At 42.7% G+C, this 12712-nt stretch overlaps 1 protein-coding gene across 5 annotated transcripts in view; it reads left to right on the top strand.

Annotated features, from left to right (window-relative positions):
- The window catches only part of TFRC (transferrin receptor), a 44213-nt gene that overhangs the window by 13596 nt on the left and 17905 nt on the right, over positions 1 to 12712 (top strand). For all 5 annotated transcript variants that reach the window (XM_063806476.1, XM_063806477.1, XM_003310190.5 and 2 more), the window contains 9 exons: positions 510 to 608; positions 983 to 1122; positions 3040 to 3197; positions 4200 to 4319; positions 5688 to 5773; positions 5983 to 6046; positions 8367 to 8434; positions 9984 to 10042; positions 10251 to 10332. In XM_063806476.1, the coding sequence (XP_063662546.1) occupies positions 510 to 608; positions 983 to 1122; positions 3040 to 3197; positions 4200 to 4319; positions 5688 to 5773; positions 5983 to 6046; positions 8367 to 8434; positions 9984 to 10042; positions 10251 to 10332 (876 nt within the window). The remainder of the gene's footprint in view (positions 1 to 509; positions 609 to 982; positions 1123 to 3039; positions 3198 to 4199; positions 4320 to 5687; positions 5774 to 5982; positions 6047 to 8366; positions 8435 to 9983; positions 10043 to 10250; positions 10333 to 12712) is intronic.

The following is a 12712-nucleotide window of genomic DNA, read 5'->3' as shown; positions in this document are numbered from 1 at the left end:
TTGTTATTCTTTTTTTTTTTTTTTTTTTTGAGAGGGAGTTTTGCTCTTTCGTCCAGGCTGGAGTGCAGTGGCGCAATTTCGGCTCACTGCAACCTCTGCCTTATAGTTTTAAGCGATTCTCCTGCCTCAGCTTCCCAAATAGCTGGGAATACAGGCGCCAGCCACTGCGCCCAGTTAATTTTTGTATTTTTGGTAGAGACAGGGTTTCACCATGTTGGCCAGGCTGGTCTCGAACTCCTGAGCTCGTGATCCCCCTGTCTCAGCCTTGCAAGGTGTTGGGATTACAGGCGTGAGCCACCACTCCCGGCCCGTTATTCTTATTTTGCAAATAAGTGAGTTAATTTTTCAGGAAGCAATTAATAAATTACCAGATAAACAATTTGAAATATTTGGAAGTATTATAAGTTTAGTCCTCTGTAACCATTTGGCCTTTAGCATAATGTCCAGGATGTATTCTCATTTCGTATGATCAGATCTTCATTTTCTGAGCTTTATATGTTTTCTTTTAGGTTGCAAATGCTGAAAGCTTAAATGCAATTGGTGTGTTGATATACATGGACCAGACTAAATTTCCCATTGTTAACGCAGAACTTTCATTCTTTGGACATGTGAGTTACTTCTTGAGTAAATCACTGTTTTGAGTTCCTTGAGTTGTTCTTGGATTCCTGTATTAGCAGAAATAGCACTGTGTCTTCCTTAACCGCTCTTTTTTCTGGGAGGGCGTTAGCAGTAAGCAAGAAGATAGATTACATTGACTTTGAGGCTTTATTATTTGTTGCTAAAAGTACTTTGTCAATAGTGCCTTGAATTTGAGAATTTCCATATGCCATGAAAACAGGAGTCACATTGTAGAGCCACTCAGATTTTTGAGGCTTCAAGTTGGTAAACTAAGGTTGGGCTGCAGCCTTATACCAAACCTGAATCTTAAAGAGAGGTTTTGAGGAAGTATGTGATGGAGTGAATTGCTCTTTTGTTTTCCTAGGCTCATCTGGGGACAGGTGACCCTTACACACCTGGATTCCCTTCCTTCAATCACACTCAGTTTCCACCATCTCGGTCATCAGGATTGCCTAATATACCTGTCCAGACAGTCTCCAGAGCTGCTGCAGAAAAGCTGTTTGGGTAAGTTTTTATTTGAAAGCGGTCTTGCATAGTGAGGTTTTATGATTAGGGAAGAACGGTAATATGTTGATTAAAATGTTAAACATGATGATAATTTTCCACATTTGGGAATTTGGAGGATGGTTAGCTGTTACCTTGGTACAGATAAAAATGAATTTTTCTCTATAAAGAGATCTTAATAATGGACTTTGGACTTATAAACACAGGAGAATAAGGAGACTTATAAACCCAGTGAATTCCTTGTGCAAGATTCCTGGCATAGCTTCTGCTCAAGTACTTCTGTGCTGAAGCACGATGCCTATAGCAGCCCATTCAGTTAGTAGAGAGAATCTGTTAGAATTCATATTGGGATAAAATCCTATTCCCCGAAACATCCATTTGTCTGGATTTTTCTTCTAAGCAATACGGTATGATTCCAGTTACCTTGTCTATAGATTGAGAAGCCTTGCTTCTTACGATGGTTTCCAGAGAAACCATTTATGGTTGTGGCTCGCTCCTCTGGATATCCTCCCTGTAACGTTAGTGTCTCTCTTTAAAAACAGAGCCCAGTTCCATTAGAGTACGTAGCATTAATTTTGATTTGGATGTGGACATATTTATCATTTCCTGTTATTACAGGATGGAGATCTAGTTTCAGGCCTTTATGAAAGCATTTATCTCCTGTATGACATAGGTTCTCTGATCCTGTTTCTTTAACATAATTGGATAGTGAAAATATATTCTACTTGATAGTCTCAAATGAAGAACATCTGTATATAAGGAGTATATGAAATACCATGACTGTTGATCATGCTGAGAGGCCTTTAGCATAGGGGAGTGTGTAACATACCATGACTATTGATAACGCTAAGAGGCATTTAGCATAGGTGATTTTTTTGACTCATTCTGCCTACCACCTACAAATCGTAACCAACCTGTGAAGCCAGCGTCCCATCTTATCCTTATGTAGTAGGGGAGTAATAATGTTTCAACCTATATTTATGTAAGTAAGCCCCCTTAGGAGCAGCTATTATTTGGGTAACACAGAGGAATTAGATAGGGGAAGCACAGGATTTTTTTTTTTTTTTTTTGACAGTCTCACTCTGTTGCCCAGGCAGGAGTGCAGTGGCGTGATCCTGGCTCACTGCAACCTCCACCTCCTGGGTTCAAGGAATTCTGCCTCGGCCTTCCAAAGTGCTGGGATTACAGGCGTGAGCCACCGCACCCAGCTGAGGAATACTTTTTATAACTGAGCTAAGAATGTGTACTATCCTTGTTAGTGGTGACAGTTGGGAAACATAAAAATGTATTAATATTCTTTTATATATTAGAAGAACTTCATTTTGAGTCCATCTTGGTATGTATTCCAAATATAAACTACGTAAGTATGTCTGGCAGAAAGGCATAGTTAGAGAAGTGTTTTAAAATATTGCCTAATTAATGGTTTCCAATTGGCTGCCTGCAGATCAAAGTAAGACGCAAATGGTTCACTACTAGAGAGTAAGTTTTTTTTTGTTTTTATTTTGTTTTGTTTTGTTTTGTTTTTTTTGAGACAGGACTTGTGCTCTGTTGCCCAGGCTGGAGTGCAGTGGCGTGATCTCGGCTCACTGCAGCCTCCGCCTCCCAGGTTCAAGCGATTCTCCTCCTCATCCTCCTTAGTAGCTGGGATTACAGGCGCATGCCACCATGCCCAGTTAATTTTTGTATTTTTAGTAGAGTCGGGGTTTCACCATGTCGGTCAGGCTGGTCTTGAACTCCTGACCTTGTGATCCACCTGCCTCAGCCTCCCAAAGTGCTGGGATTACAGGGGTGAGCCACTTCGCTGGGCTGAGAGTAAGTTTTGTTTATATGTCCTCTTAATCTGTAACTTCACTGGACAGGAGTAAACCCTGGGCAAGGAACAATAACTCAGAACTTACGCCTGCTTTCTGATTCTAGGAATATGGAAGGAGACTGTCCCTCTGACTGGAAAACAGACTCTACATGTAGGATGGTAACCTCAGAAAGCAAGAATGTGAAGCTCACTGTGAGCAATGTGCTGAAAGAGATAAAAATTCTTAACATCTTTGGAGTTATTAAAGGCTTTGTAGAACCAGGTGAAGACTGCCCCCCCCCCGCCTCCGCTTTTTTTTTGTTTTCTGTTCCTAAGGATGTGGCTAGAGAAGGAGGGAGTGTAGGAATGCTGGCTTGGCTTGGTTTTATGAAGTGCTCAATCTTGTCTGTCCTAAAGTTAATTGTTTATGTGTCAGTTTCTTTTTTTTTTTTGAGAAGGAGTTTCACTCTTGTTGCCCAGGCTGGAGTGCAGTGGTGTGATCTCGGCTCACTGCAACTTCCGCCTCCCAGGTTCAAGCCATTCTCCTGCCTCAGCCTCCCCAGTAGCTGGGATTACAGGCATGCGCCACCACGCCTGGCTAATTTTGTATTTTTAGTAGAGACAGGGTTTCTCCATGTTGGTCAGGCTCCATGAGGTCAGAGCTCCTGACCTCAGGTGATCTGCCTCCCTCAGCCTCCCAAAGTGCTGGGATTACAGGCGTGAGCCACTGCGCCCAGCCTATGTGTCAGTTTTATTGGGAGGTAATAAGGCCCTAGGAAATTCTTGTTAAAAATTGACCATTATGACTAGAAAATCTATTCTAAGTTATTGACTAGACCAGTGATAAGCAAATTTCTTAAGGGGGCAGATAATAAACCTTTTGCAGGCTATACAGTCTCTCTTTTAGCTGTTCAACTCTGTGGGAGCAAGAAAACAGGCACAGACTGTGTGTAGTGAATGGGCATGCGGGCTGTAGTTTGCCAGTCCCTGGAGTTAACTTTAAATGCAATCAAATAGCCAGCACTTACTAAGAAATAAGTCCTTGGACTTAAGTAGTCAGTAAATTTAATTAGTAGTGTAGGAAAAAAGTAGCTCTACTAGTAAGGTGAAATTAATATTCTCATGTGAATTTTTAATTCCCAGAGTTTTTAGTCAGATTTGAAGTAAGGCTCTTTTATCCTTAATACATATACTGTGCTTTTACCTTTCTACTGATGTGCTAATTCTAGAAAAGTTTAGAAGCTGATTATATAAGTTCTTTCTTCCTCTTTTTTCTTTTTTAAAGATCACTATGTTGTAGTTGGGGCCCAGAGAGATGCATGGGGCCCTGGAGCTGCAAAATCCGGTGTAGGCACAGCTCTCCTATTGAAACTTGCCCAGATGTTCTCAGATATGGTCTTAAAAGGTAGAGTACAAATTTTGATTCCTTTGAATATTGGTGCACTGCATACAGTTCTAGATGTTATACTGTGCTTTGCTCACTTTGCCTGCATTCCTGTGGTTCTCATGCTAGACTCTAGTTCTTAAATACAAGGCAGATTGTCTTTTGTTGTAGCTGCCTTTTCCTTTGAAACAGCTTTCCATGAAGTGTCTTAACTGTGCTAGAAATCACCAGTTTCTTTGAGACAGCGGAGTTACTGAGCCCTAGTGCTTAGTGTGGTGGATCCAGAGTGATAAGGTGGATCATAGTCCCTAAGCAATCTATTTGAAAGCAGTAGCATACCTCTCTACTCATGTACTGAGGCCTAACAGCTATTGAAATTTTGTTCTGTTTATTCATTTATTCATTTTTTGAGACAGAGTTTCACTCTGTTGCCCAGGCTGGAGTGCAGTGGTGTGATCTCACTCAGCTCACTGCAACCTCTGCCTCCCGACTTCAAGCAATTCTCCTGCCTCAGCCTCCTGAGTAGCTGGGATTACAGGCACCCACCACCACACCCAGCTAATTTTTGTATTTTTACTAGAGACAGGGTTTCGCCATGTTGGCCAGGCTGGTCTCCTGACCTCAAGTGATTCACCCGCCTCAGCCTCCCAAAATGCTGCTAGTGAGCCACCGTGCCCTGCCTCTTTTGTTAATTTTTGAGCCTTTCTGTCCTACTTTCCACTCTTTCACACTCCTACCCACCCACACATTCAAAATCACGTCACATTCTTGAATCTTTGGGTCATAGGGCAAACTGCAATGCTTAACTTTAATACAGAGTACATTAATGGAGAAAAAGATACAGTGAGGGAAGTGGGAGGGATGGAGGGCAGCGTGATACATGTAACCTCAAAAGGTGCTGTCACAAATGTAGTTTCTCTGCAAACTCTTCTTGTAACTTAAATTTGTGAATTTTTATTTTATTTTAGAATTATTTTTTAAAAATCCAATGTTCGGATTTACCTCTATGAAGATTTTTCTCAAGATGTGCATCATCATGCTTACACTGTTTTCAGTGATCTCTGGGTCCAGAAGTTAAGGAACTCCAAGAATGAAATTGTGAAAGGGTGACTACTGGCCCCTGCTATGTACTCAAAATCTTATTTGCAGATCTCCTATCTTGCTCTTTGTAGGTTACTTTAAAAAAAAAATTATTCCTATTCTTTTATTCTTGGGGTCTCAAAAAAAGATTTTGTTAGTATTTTTTTTTTCTTTTTTGGCTCAGAAAAAAAAGATTTTGGAATCTGCTATCTTGGAATTAGACCTTCTGATTCATCTTAAGTGGGATACCTTCCATCCTTGTCTGTGTATAACCTTTCCTAAGGTAAAGCTAACTTTCTTCTCTCTCAGATGGGTTTCAGCCCAGCAGAAGCATTATCTTTGCCAGTTGGAGTGCTGGAGACTTTGGATCGGTTGGTGCCACTGAATGGCTGGAGGTAATTCTTTATCATCCATTCCCATATCGGACACGAGCTTGTGGGCTTAGGCTGTTCTCCAGAAGTGATGTTTTTATAGGTTTGATTTTACCACTTTTGCCTTTGCGTTTAGTCTCAATAGAGTCCAGAATTGAAAATGAATCCCTAATGCTACTGTATGTGATAAATAAACAGATTTATACTTATTAGTGTTTTCCCTTCTCTTCTAGGGATACCTTTCGTCCCTGCATTTAAAGGCTTTCACTTACATTAATCTGGATAAAGCGGTTCTTGGTAAGTATCCCTTTCATTAGCTGTTTATGAATTCAGGTAAACTTTTTTGAGATGGAGTTTTGCTCTTGTCGCCCAGGCTGGAGTGCAATGGCACGATCTCGGCTCACTGCAACCTCTGTCTCCCAGATTCAAGCGATTCTCCTGCCTTAGCCTCCTGAGTAGCTGGGATTACAGGTGCTCACTACCACACCCAGCTAATTTTTTGTATTTTTAGTAGAGACGGGCTTCACTATGTTGGCCAGGATGGTCTCGAACTCCTGACCTCAGGCGATCTGCCTGCCTTGGCCTGGGATTACAGATGTGGGCCACTGTGCCTGGCCAGATAAACTACTTTGAAGTGGAAGAAAGCTTTTTTTTTTGAGACAGGGTCTCACTGTATTGCCCAGGCTAGAGTGCAGTGGCACAATCTTGGCTCACTGCAGCCTTGACCTCCTGGGCTCAGGTGATCCTCCCACTTCAGCCACCTGGCTAATTTTTTTTGTAGAGATGGGGTTTTGCCATGTTGCCCAGGCTGGTGTCAAACTCCTGAGTTCAAGCATTCTACTTCAGCTGCCCAAAATGCTGCGGTTACAGGCATGAGCCATTGCCCTCAGCCTGTATCTTAACCTTCCTTTAAATAGTCTGTCAAGTTACACAGTGAGCACAATTGCTTGTCTGGAGCAGTGGGTAGTTCTCAGTGTGGCCCCCAGATGAGTAGCATTAGGAACTGTTACGAATGCAAACTGTCATGTCTACCCCAGACCTTTGAGTCAGAAATGGGAGTGTTGGTCTAAAAACTGGGCTTTTTGGGCTGGGCGCAGTGGTGCACGCCTGTAATCCCAGCACTTGGGAGGCCAAGGCAGGCGGATCACCTGAGGTCAGGAGTTCGAGACCAGCCTGGCCAACATGGTGAAACCCCGTCTCTACTAAAAATACCAAAATTAGCCGGGTGTGGTGGCGAGTACCTGTCATCCCAGCTACTCAGGAGGCTGAGGTAGGAGAATCACTTGAACCCGGGAGGCAGAGGTTGCAGTGAGCCAAGATGGCGCCATTGCCCTCCAGCCTGGGCGACAGAGCGAGACTCCATCTCAAAAAAAACAAACAAAAAAACTGGGCTTTTTTTTTGGCAACCCTTGGGGAATAAAAACCTATTATTTTCTTAAGGACAAAGTATCCTGAAGCAAAAAAACCCAAACAAATAAACAAAAAACTTTAACAAGCATTACAGGTAATTCTGATGGACTAAAGTTTTAGGACCATAAGTCTGGACTATATTGAGGTGAGAAGAAACTAAACTATGCCATATAGAATGGTACTTAGAGAGTAATTCACATCCTGTTACGTTGTGGCATCACTGATAGAAATATTGGATAATGAAACTTCTAGAAGAGTTTGAATGTTCACTGGCAGCAGAAAATTGACAAAAGGGTTTGAATGTTATTTAAAGTGCAGCTGTACATTCAACAGGAATGGGGTAAAAAAGAAAGTGCAGATGTAGCTGATGAGCTGAGAATAGTGAAATGTCTACATGGGGGAAAAAAGGAAAGAGTTACAATTAAACCTCTCTAGGTTAGTTATTTCCCTGTTGTATGTTTGCCGCAAAATGTGCTGAGTATAGCAAGCATACTTATGTATAGCTCTAACCTGGGTGAACCAGAAAGTTAAACATGAAATTGCTAATGGGGGAGGCTGCACATGTGTGGGGGCAGTGGATTTATGGGACCTCTAGGTACCTTTCTCTTAGTTTTGCTGCTGAACCTAAAACTGGTCTGATTTTTTTTTTTTTTTTTTGAGACGGAGTCTCGCTTTGTCACCCAGGCTGGAGTGCAGTGGCGCCATCCCAGCTCACTGCAAGCTCCGCTTCCCGGGTTCATGCCATTCTCCTGCCTCAGCCTCCCGAGTAGCTGGGACTACAGGTGCCCGCCACCACACCCGGCTAATTTTTTGTATTTTTAGTAGAGACGGGGTTTCACTGTGCCAGCCAAGATGGTCTCGATCTCCTGACCTTGTGATCCACCCGTCTGGGCCTCCCAAAGTCCTGGGATTACAGGCGTGAGCCACCGTGCCCGGCCTAACTGCTCTGATATTTTTAAAAAAGGTGACTTGGATTAAAGTATGCAAACTCAAGGAGTAGTACGAGCCCACTTGAGTCAAGTTAGCTTAGTTGCTAAAGAGCTTGATACCAAAATTACTTTTGTTTACTTGATGAATGGGATAGTTGTTGCACAGGGCCACTGATCTAGATTACTGTCTTATTTGTCAAGTACTTATAGTTGTAGAAGTAGCAGTTTGAAAATTACCGGAATGGAGAAGGGGCAATGATAAAACAATTTATTTTCAGGTACCAGCAACTTCAAGGTTTCTGCCAGCCCACTGTTGTATACGCTTATTGAGAAAACAATGCAAAATGTGAGTATATACCTCATTACAAAAATGTATGACTTAATTTTTGTTGAACCAACCTGAGATAAAAAACACTGATATGTAAACCGTAGTCAGTAACAAAAAATAGGAATTGAGAATAAATTTTATAGCAGCGTTATTTAAGGGATACTTGCCTATTGAACCATATGAGATGAGGGCTCCAATCTTAAAGAATATGTTGTTTATTTAGGAATATATAACAAAATGCCATGAGGCCTAAGCTGTAGTGCAGGGGCCCACAGGGGATTGTCTGTAGAGTCACAATGCTAAGGAAGGCTTAAATAAACTTGAACTATACTTTGAGAAGGCTGGAGGAAATATTCATTGAATAAACAATTACCATAGTTTTGAATGAGGGAGAGCATGTGAAAGAAAATATTTGCCTATGTGGGGTGGGGGGAGGGGAGAGGGATAGCATTGGGAGATATACCTAACGCTAGATGACGAGTTAGTGGGTGCAGTGCACCAGCATGGCACATGTATACATATGTAACTAACCTGCACAATGTGCACATGTACCTTAAAACTTAAAGTATAATTAAAAAAATATATAAATAAATAAATAAAAAAGAAAATATTTGCCTAATGGGATTAGAGGCTGTATATTGGAGTGAGTAAAGTTAGAAACAGGTCAGATAGCAGACATTGGCCTTGATCCAAGAGATACTAGGGATTATAGGATCTCAAGCAAGGTGATCATGAATTTGCCAGTTAGGTTGGTGGCATAAGATGCACTAGAAGGAAGAAACCAGAAACAAGATAGGCATAGTGTGAAGCCCAGAGAGGGCTTTTACAATTGTGCGTAAGCCACCATGGTTTTGTTTGTTTGTTTGTTTGTTTTTGAGACGGAGTCTTCCTCTGTCTTCCTCCAGCACTCAGGCTGGAGTGCAATGGTGCGATCTTGGCTCACTGCAGCCTCCACCTCCTGGGTTCAAGCGATTCTCCTGCCTCAGCCTCCTGAGGAGCTGGGACTACAGGTGCACACCACCACACCTGGCTAATTTTTGTATTTTTAGTAGAGACGGGGTTTCACCATGTTGGCCAGGATGGTCTCAATCCCTTGACCTCATGATCTCTTGACCTTGGCCTCCCAAAATGCTGGGATTACAGGTGTGAGCCACCGCACCCAGCTTTTATTCATTTTTTTTTCCTTTTTTTTTTTTTAAGAGAGAAAGTCTTGCTGTGTTGCCCAGGCTAGTCTCAAACTTCTGGGCTCAAGTGATCCTCCCAGCTCGGCCTCCCAAAGTGTTGGGATTGCAGGTGTGAACTACCCCACCCGGCCTAGGCCCACTTTTAAAATGTTAATTAAGAAGAAAACATTTTTTCCTCACCATAACTAAAGGAACTGACAACATGAGCCTAGTTAGTAATAACTTAAAGTTGAGATTGTTTTAACTATCATAAATAATTTCTTTTCAAGAAGATATAATACAAGTTTTTTATTTACAAATTGTTATAGAGTAACATGTTAGTGACTAGCCTGAATAAATAAGTTCCAAAAGGTTAGTTTTAATGATAATTTGTTATCTTACAGGTGAAGCATCCGGTTACTGGGCAATTTCTATATCAGGACAGCAACTGGGCCAGCAAAGTGTAAGTTGAGAAAAGTGAATGAACAAACTAATAGAAAAGCAGAGATTCTACCTACTACATTAGGTAGAATCTAAATCTGTCCTTGCATTGAACTTACTTACACCTAAAGATATTCAGCTAAAGAATTTATTTTGGATGGGGGGACTAGCACGATAGAACAGTCTATTCTTTAGAACACTTTCTAAAGACACATTCTTTGTCTTTGCAGTGAGAAACTCACTTTAGACAATGCTGCTTTCCCTTTCCTTGCATATTCTGGAATCCCAGCAGTTTCTTTCTGTTTTTGCGAGGTAAGTCTGTTCATTTAAATGACAAGTGGAGAGAGGCTCTCTAAAAGGAAGTGACCTGTATTTGGGAATAGGGCATTGCAATGGGAATGCCTGTGCTATAGTCAACTATGTACATATTCAGAGGGGTAAAGGAAAACAAGTTTTTAAGGACAAATGACGAGGATTACAAAATTACTTTGAGGTAATTATTCTTGGCTACCAAGATCAATAACAAGGATGACACCAGTCCAAGGTTGACAGGCAGTTGCTAGGCAGATTTTCTCACGAGAGAAGTTTTTTGGTGCAAGGTTGCAGTGGCCTTTGTGTAAGGTTGTAGTTTTTGTAAAAAGGAAAAAAAAACCCTTAATCCTTGTTATCAGACATACAAGGGTGAGACCCTTCTCTTCAGGGTTGCATTTTTGTTAACACTAGTGACTCCATTTTGATTTTGACAACTTGCACATATCTTAGTTGTTGGGTTTTTTTTTTTTTTTTTTTTTGGGCAATGGTGACTTGCTCTGTCACCCAGGCTGGGGTGCAGTGGCCCGATCATGGCTCACTGCAGCCTCAAGCAGTCCTCCCCCTTCAGCCTCCAAACTGTTTGGATTATAGGCAAGAGCTACTTACTACACCTGGCCATGGATCTTCTTGTGTCAACTTTGAGACCAAATTTACTGCAGTGCTTAAAATGTTTTAAGAAGTTATACACTTGTGCTGGATGTGGTAGCTCACGCCTGTAATCCTGTAGCAGGACAAGCCGCAGACAAATCCCCTCAGACACCGAGTTAAAGAAGGAAGGGCTTTATTTGGCTGGGAGCTTTGGCAAGACTCACGTCTCCAAAAACTGAGCTCCCCGAGTGAGCAATTCCTGACCCTTTTAAGGGCTTACAACTAAGGGGGTCTGCGTGAGAGGGTCGTGATCAATTGGGCAAGCAGGGGGTACGTGACTGGGGGTTGCATGCACCGGTAATTAGAACAGAACAGGACGGGATTTTCACAGTGCTTTTCTATACAATGTCTGGAATCTATAGGTAACATAACTGGTTAGGTCAGGGCTCGATCTTTAACCAGGACCAGGGTGCAGCAGCGCTGGGCTGTCCACCTCTGCCTTTTAGTTTTTACTTCTTCTTTCTTTGGAGGCAGAAATTGGGCATAAGACAATATGAGGGGTGGTCTCCTCCCTTAATCCCAGCACTTTGGGAGGCCAAGGAAGGCGGATTACGAAGTCAGGAGTTTGAGACTAGCCTGACCAAAATGGTGAAACCCCGTCTCTGCTAAAAATACAAAAATTAGTCGGACATAGTGGCGTGTGCCTGTAACCCCAGCTACTCAGGAGGCTGAGGCAGGAGAATCGCTTGAACCTGGGAGGCAGAGGTTGCAGTGAGCTGAGATGGAGCCACTGCACTGCAGCTTGGGTGACAGAGCAAGACCCTGTCTCAAAAAAAAAAGTTATACACATGTAATTATTGCGTGTTCCTTCATTATCAGTTTTAACATAGACTTGTTAATCTCAATTAGCTTAATTAACATTTGAGTTTATTGCTAAAACTTCTTTATGAGTTTTAATAATGAGGCTTGGCCGAGTGTGGTGGGTCATACCTGTAATCCCAGTATTTGGGAGGCCAAGGCGGGTAGATCACTTGAGGTCAGGAGTTCAAGACCAGCCTGGCCAACATGGTTAAACCCCATCTCTACTAAAAATACAAAAAAATTAGCTGGGCATGGTGGCACATGCCTATAATCCCAGCTGCTCAGGAGGCTGAGGTGGAAGAATCGCTTGAACCCGGGGGGCAGAGGTTGCAGTGAGCCGAGATCGTGCCATTGCACTCTAGCCTGGGCAACAGAGCAAGATCGTCTAACAACAACAACAAAAAAAACCAAGGCTGAATTTCTTGAGTGATTGAGCAGTGGCTGTCTATTGGACAGTCCAGCTGAACAGTATTTTCCTCAGGCTGGGTGCAGTAACTCACACCTGTAATTCTGGCACATTGGGTGGCTGAGGTGGGCAGATCACTTGAGGCCAGGAGTGAGACCAGCCTGGGTAACGTGCCTAGACTATATCTCTACAAAAAATTTTTAAAATTAAGCTGGCCCAGTGGCCAGCTGTAGTCCCAACTCCTTGGGAGGCTGAGGCAGGGGGGTCACTTGAGCTAGGAGCTTAAGGCTGTGGGGAGCCATGATTGCATCACCACGCTCCAGCCTGGGTGACAGAGTGACCTCGTCTCAAGGCTAGAGGGAGCCATGATTGCATCACTGCACTCCAGCCTGGGTGACAGAGAGAGACCTCGTCTCAAGGCTACAGGGAGTCATGATTGCATCGCTGCACTCTAGCCTCGGTGACAGAGACCTTGTCTCAAGGCTGCGGGGAGTCGTGATTGCATCGCTGCACTCTAGCCTCGGT

The sequence above is a fragment of the Pan troglodytes genome, chromosome 2, assembly GCF_028858775.2.
Source record: "Pan troglodytes isolate AG18354 chromosome 2, NHGRI_mPanTro3-v2.0_pri, whole genome shotgun sequence".
Lineage (NCBI taxonomy): Eukaryota > Metazoa > Chordata > Mammalia > Primates > Hominidae > Pan > Pan troglodytes.
This window is presented reverse-complemented; position numbering and strand designations above follow the sequence as displayed.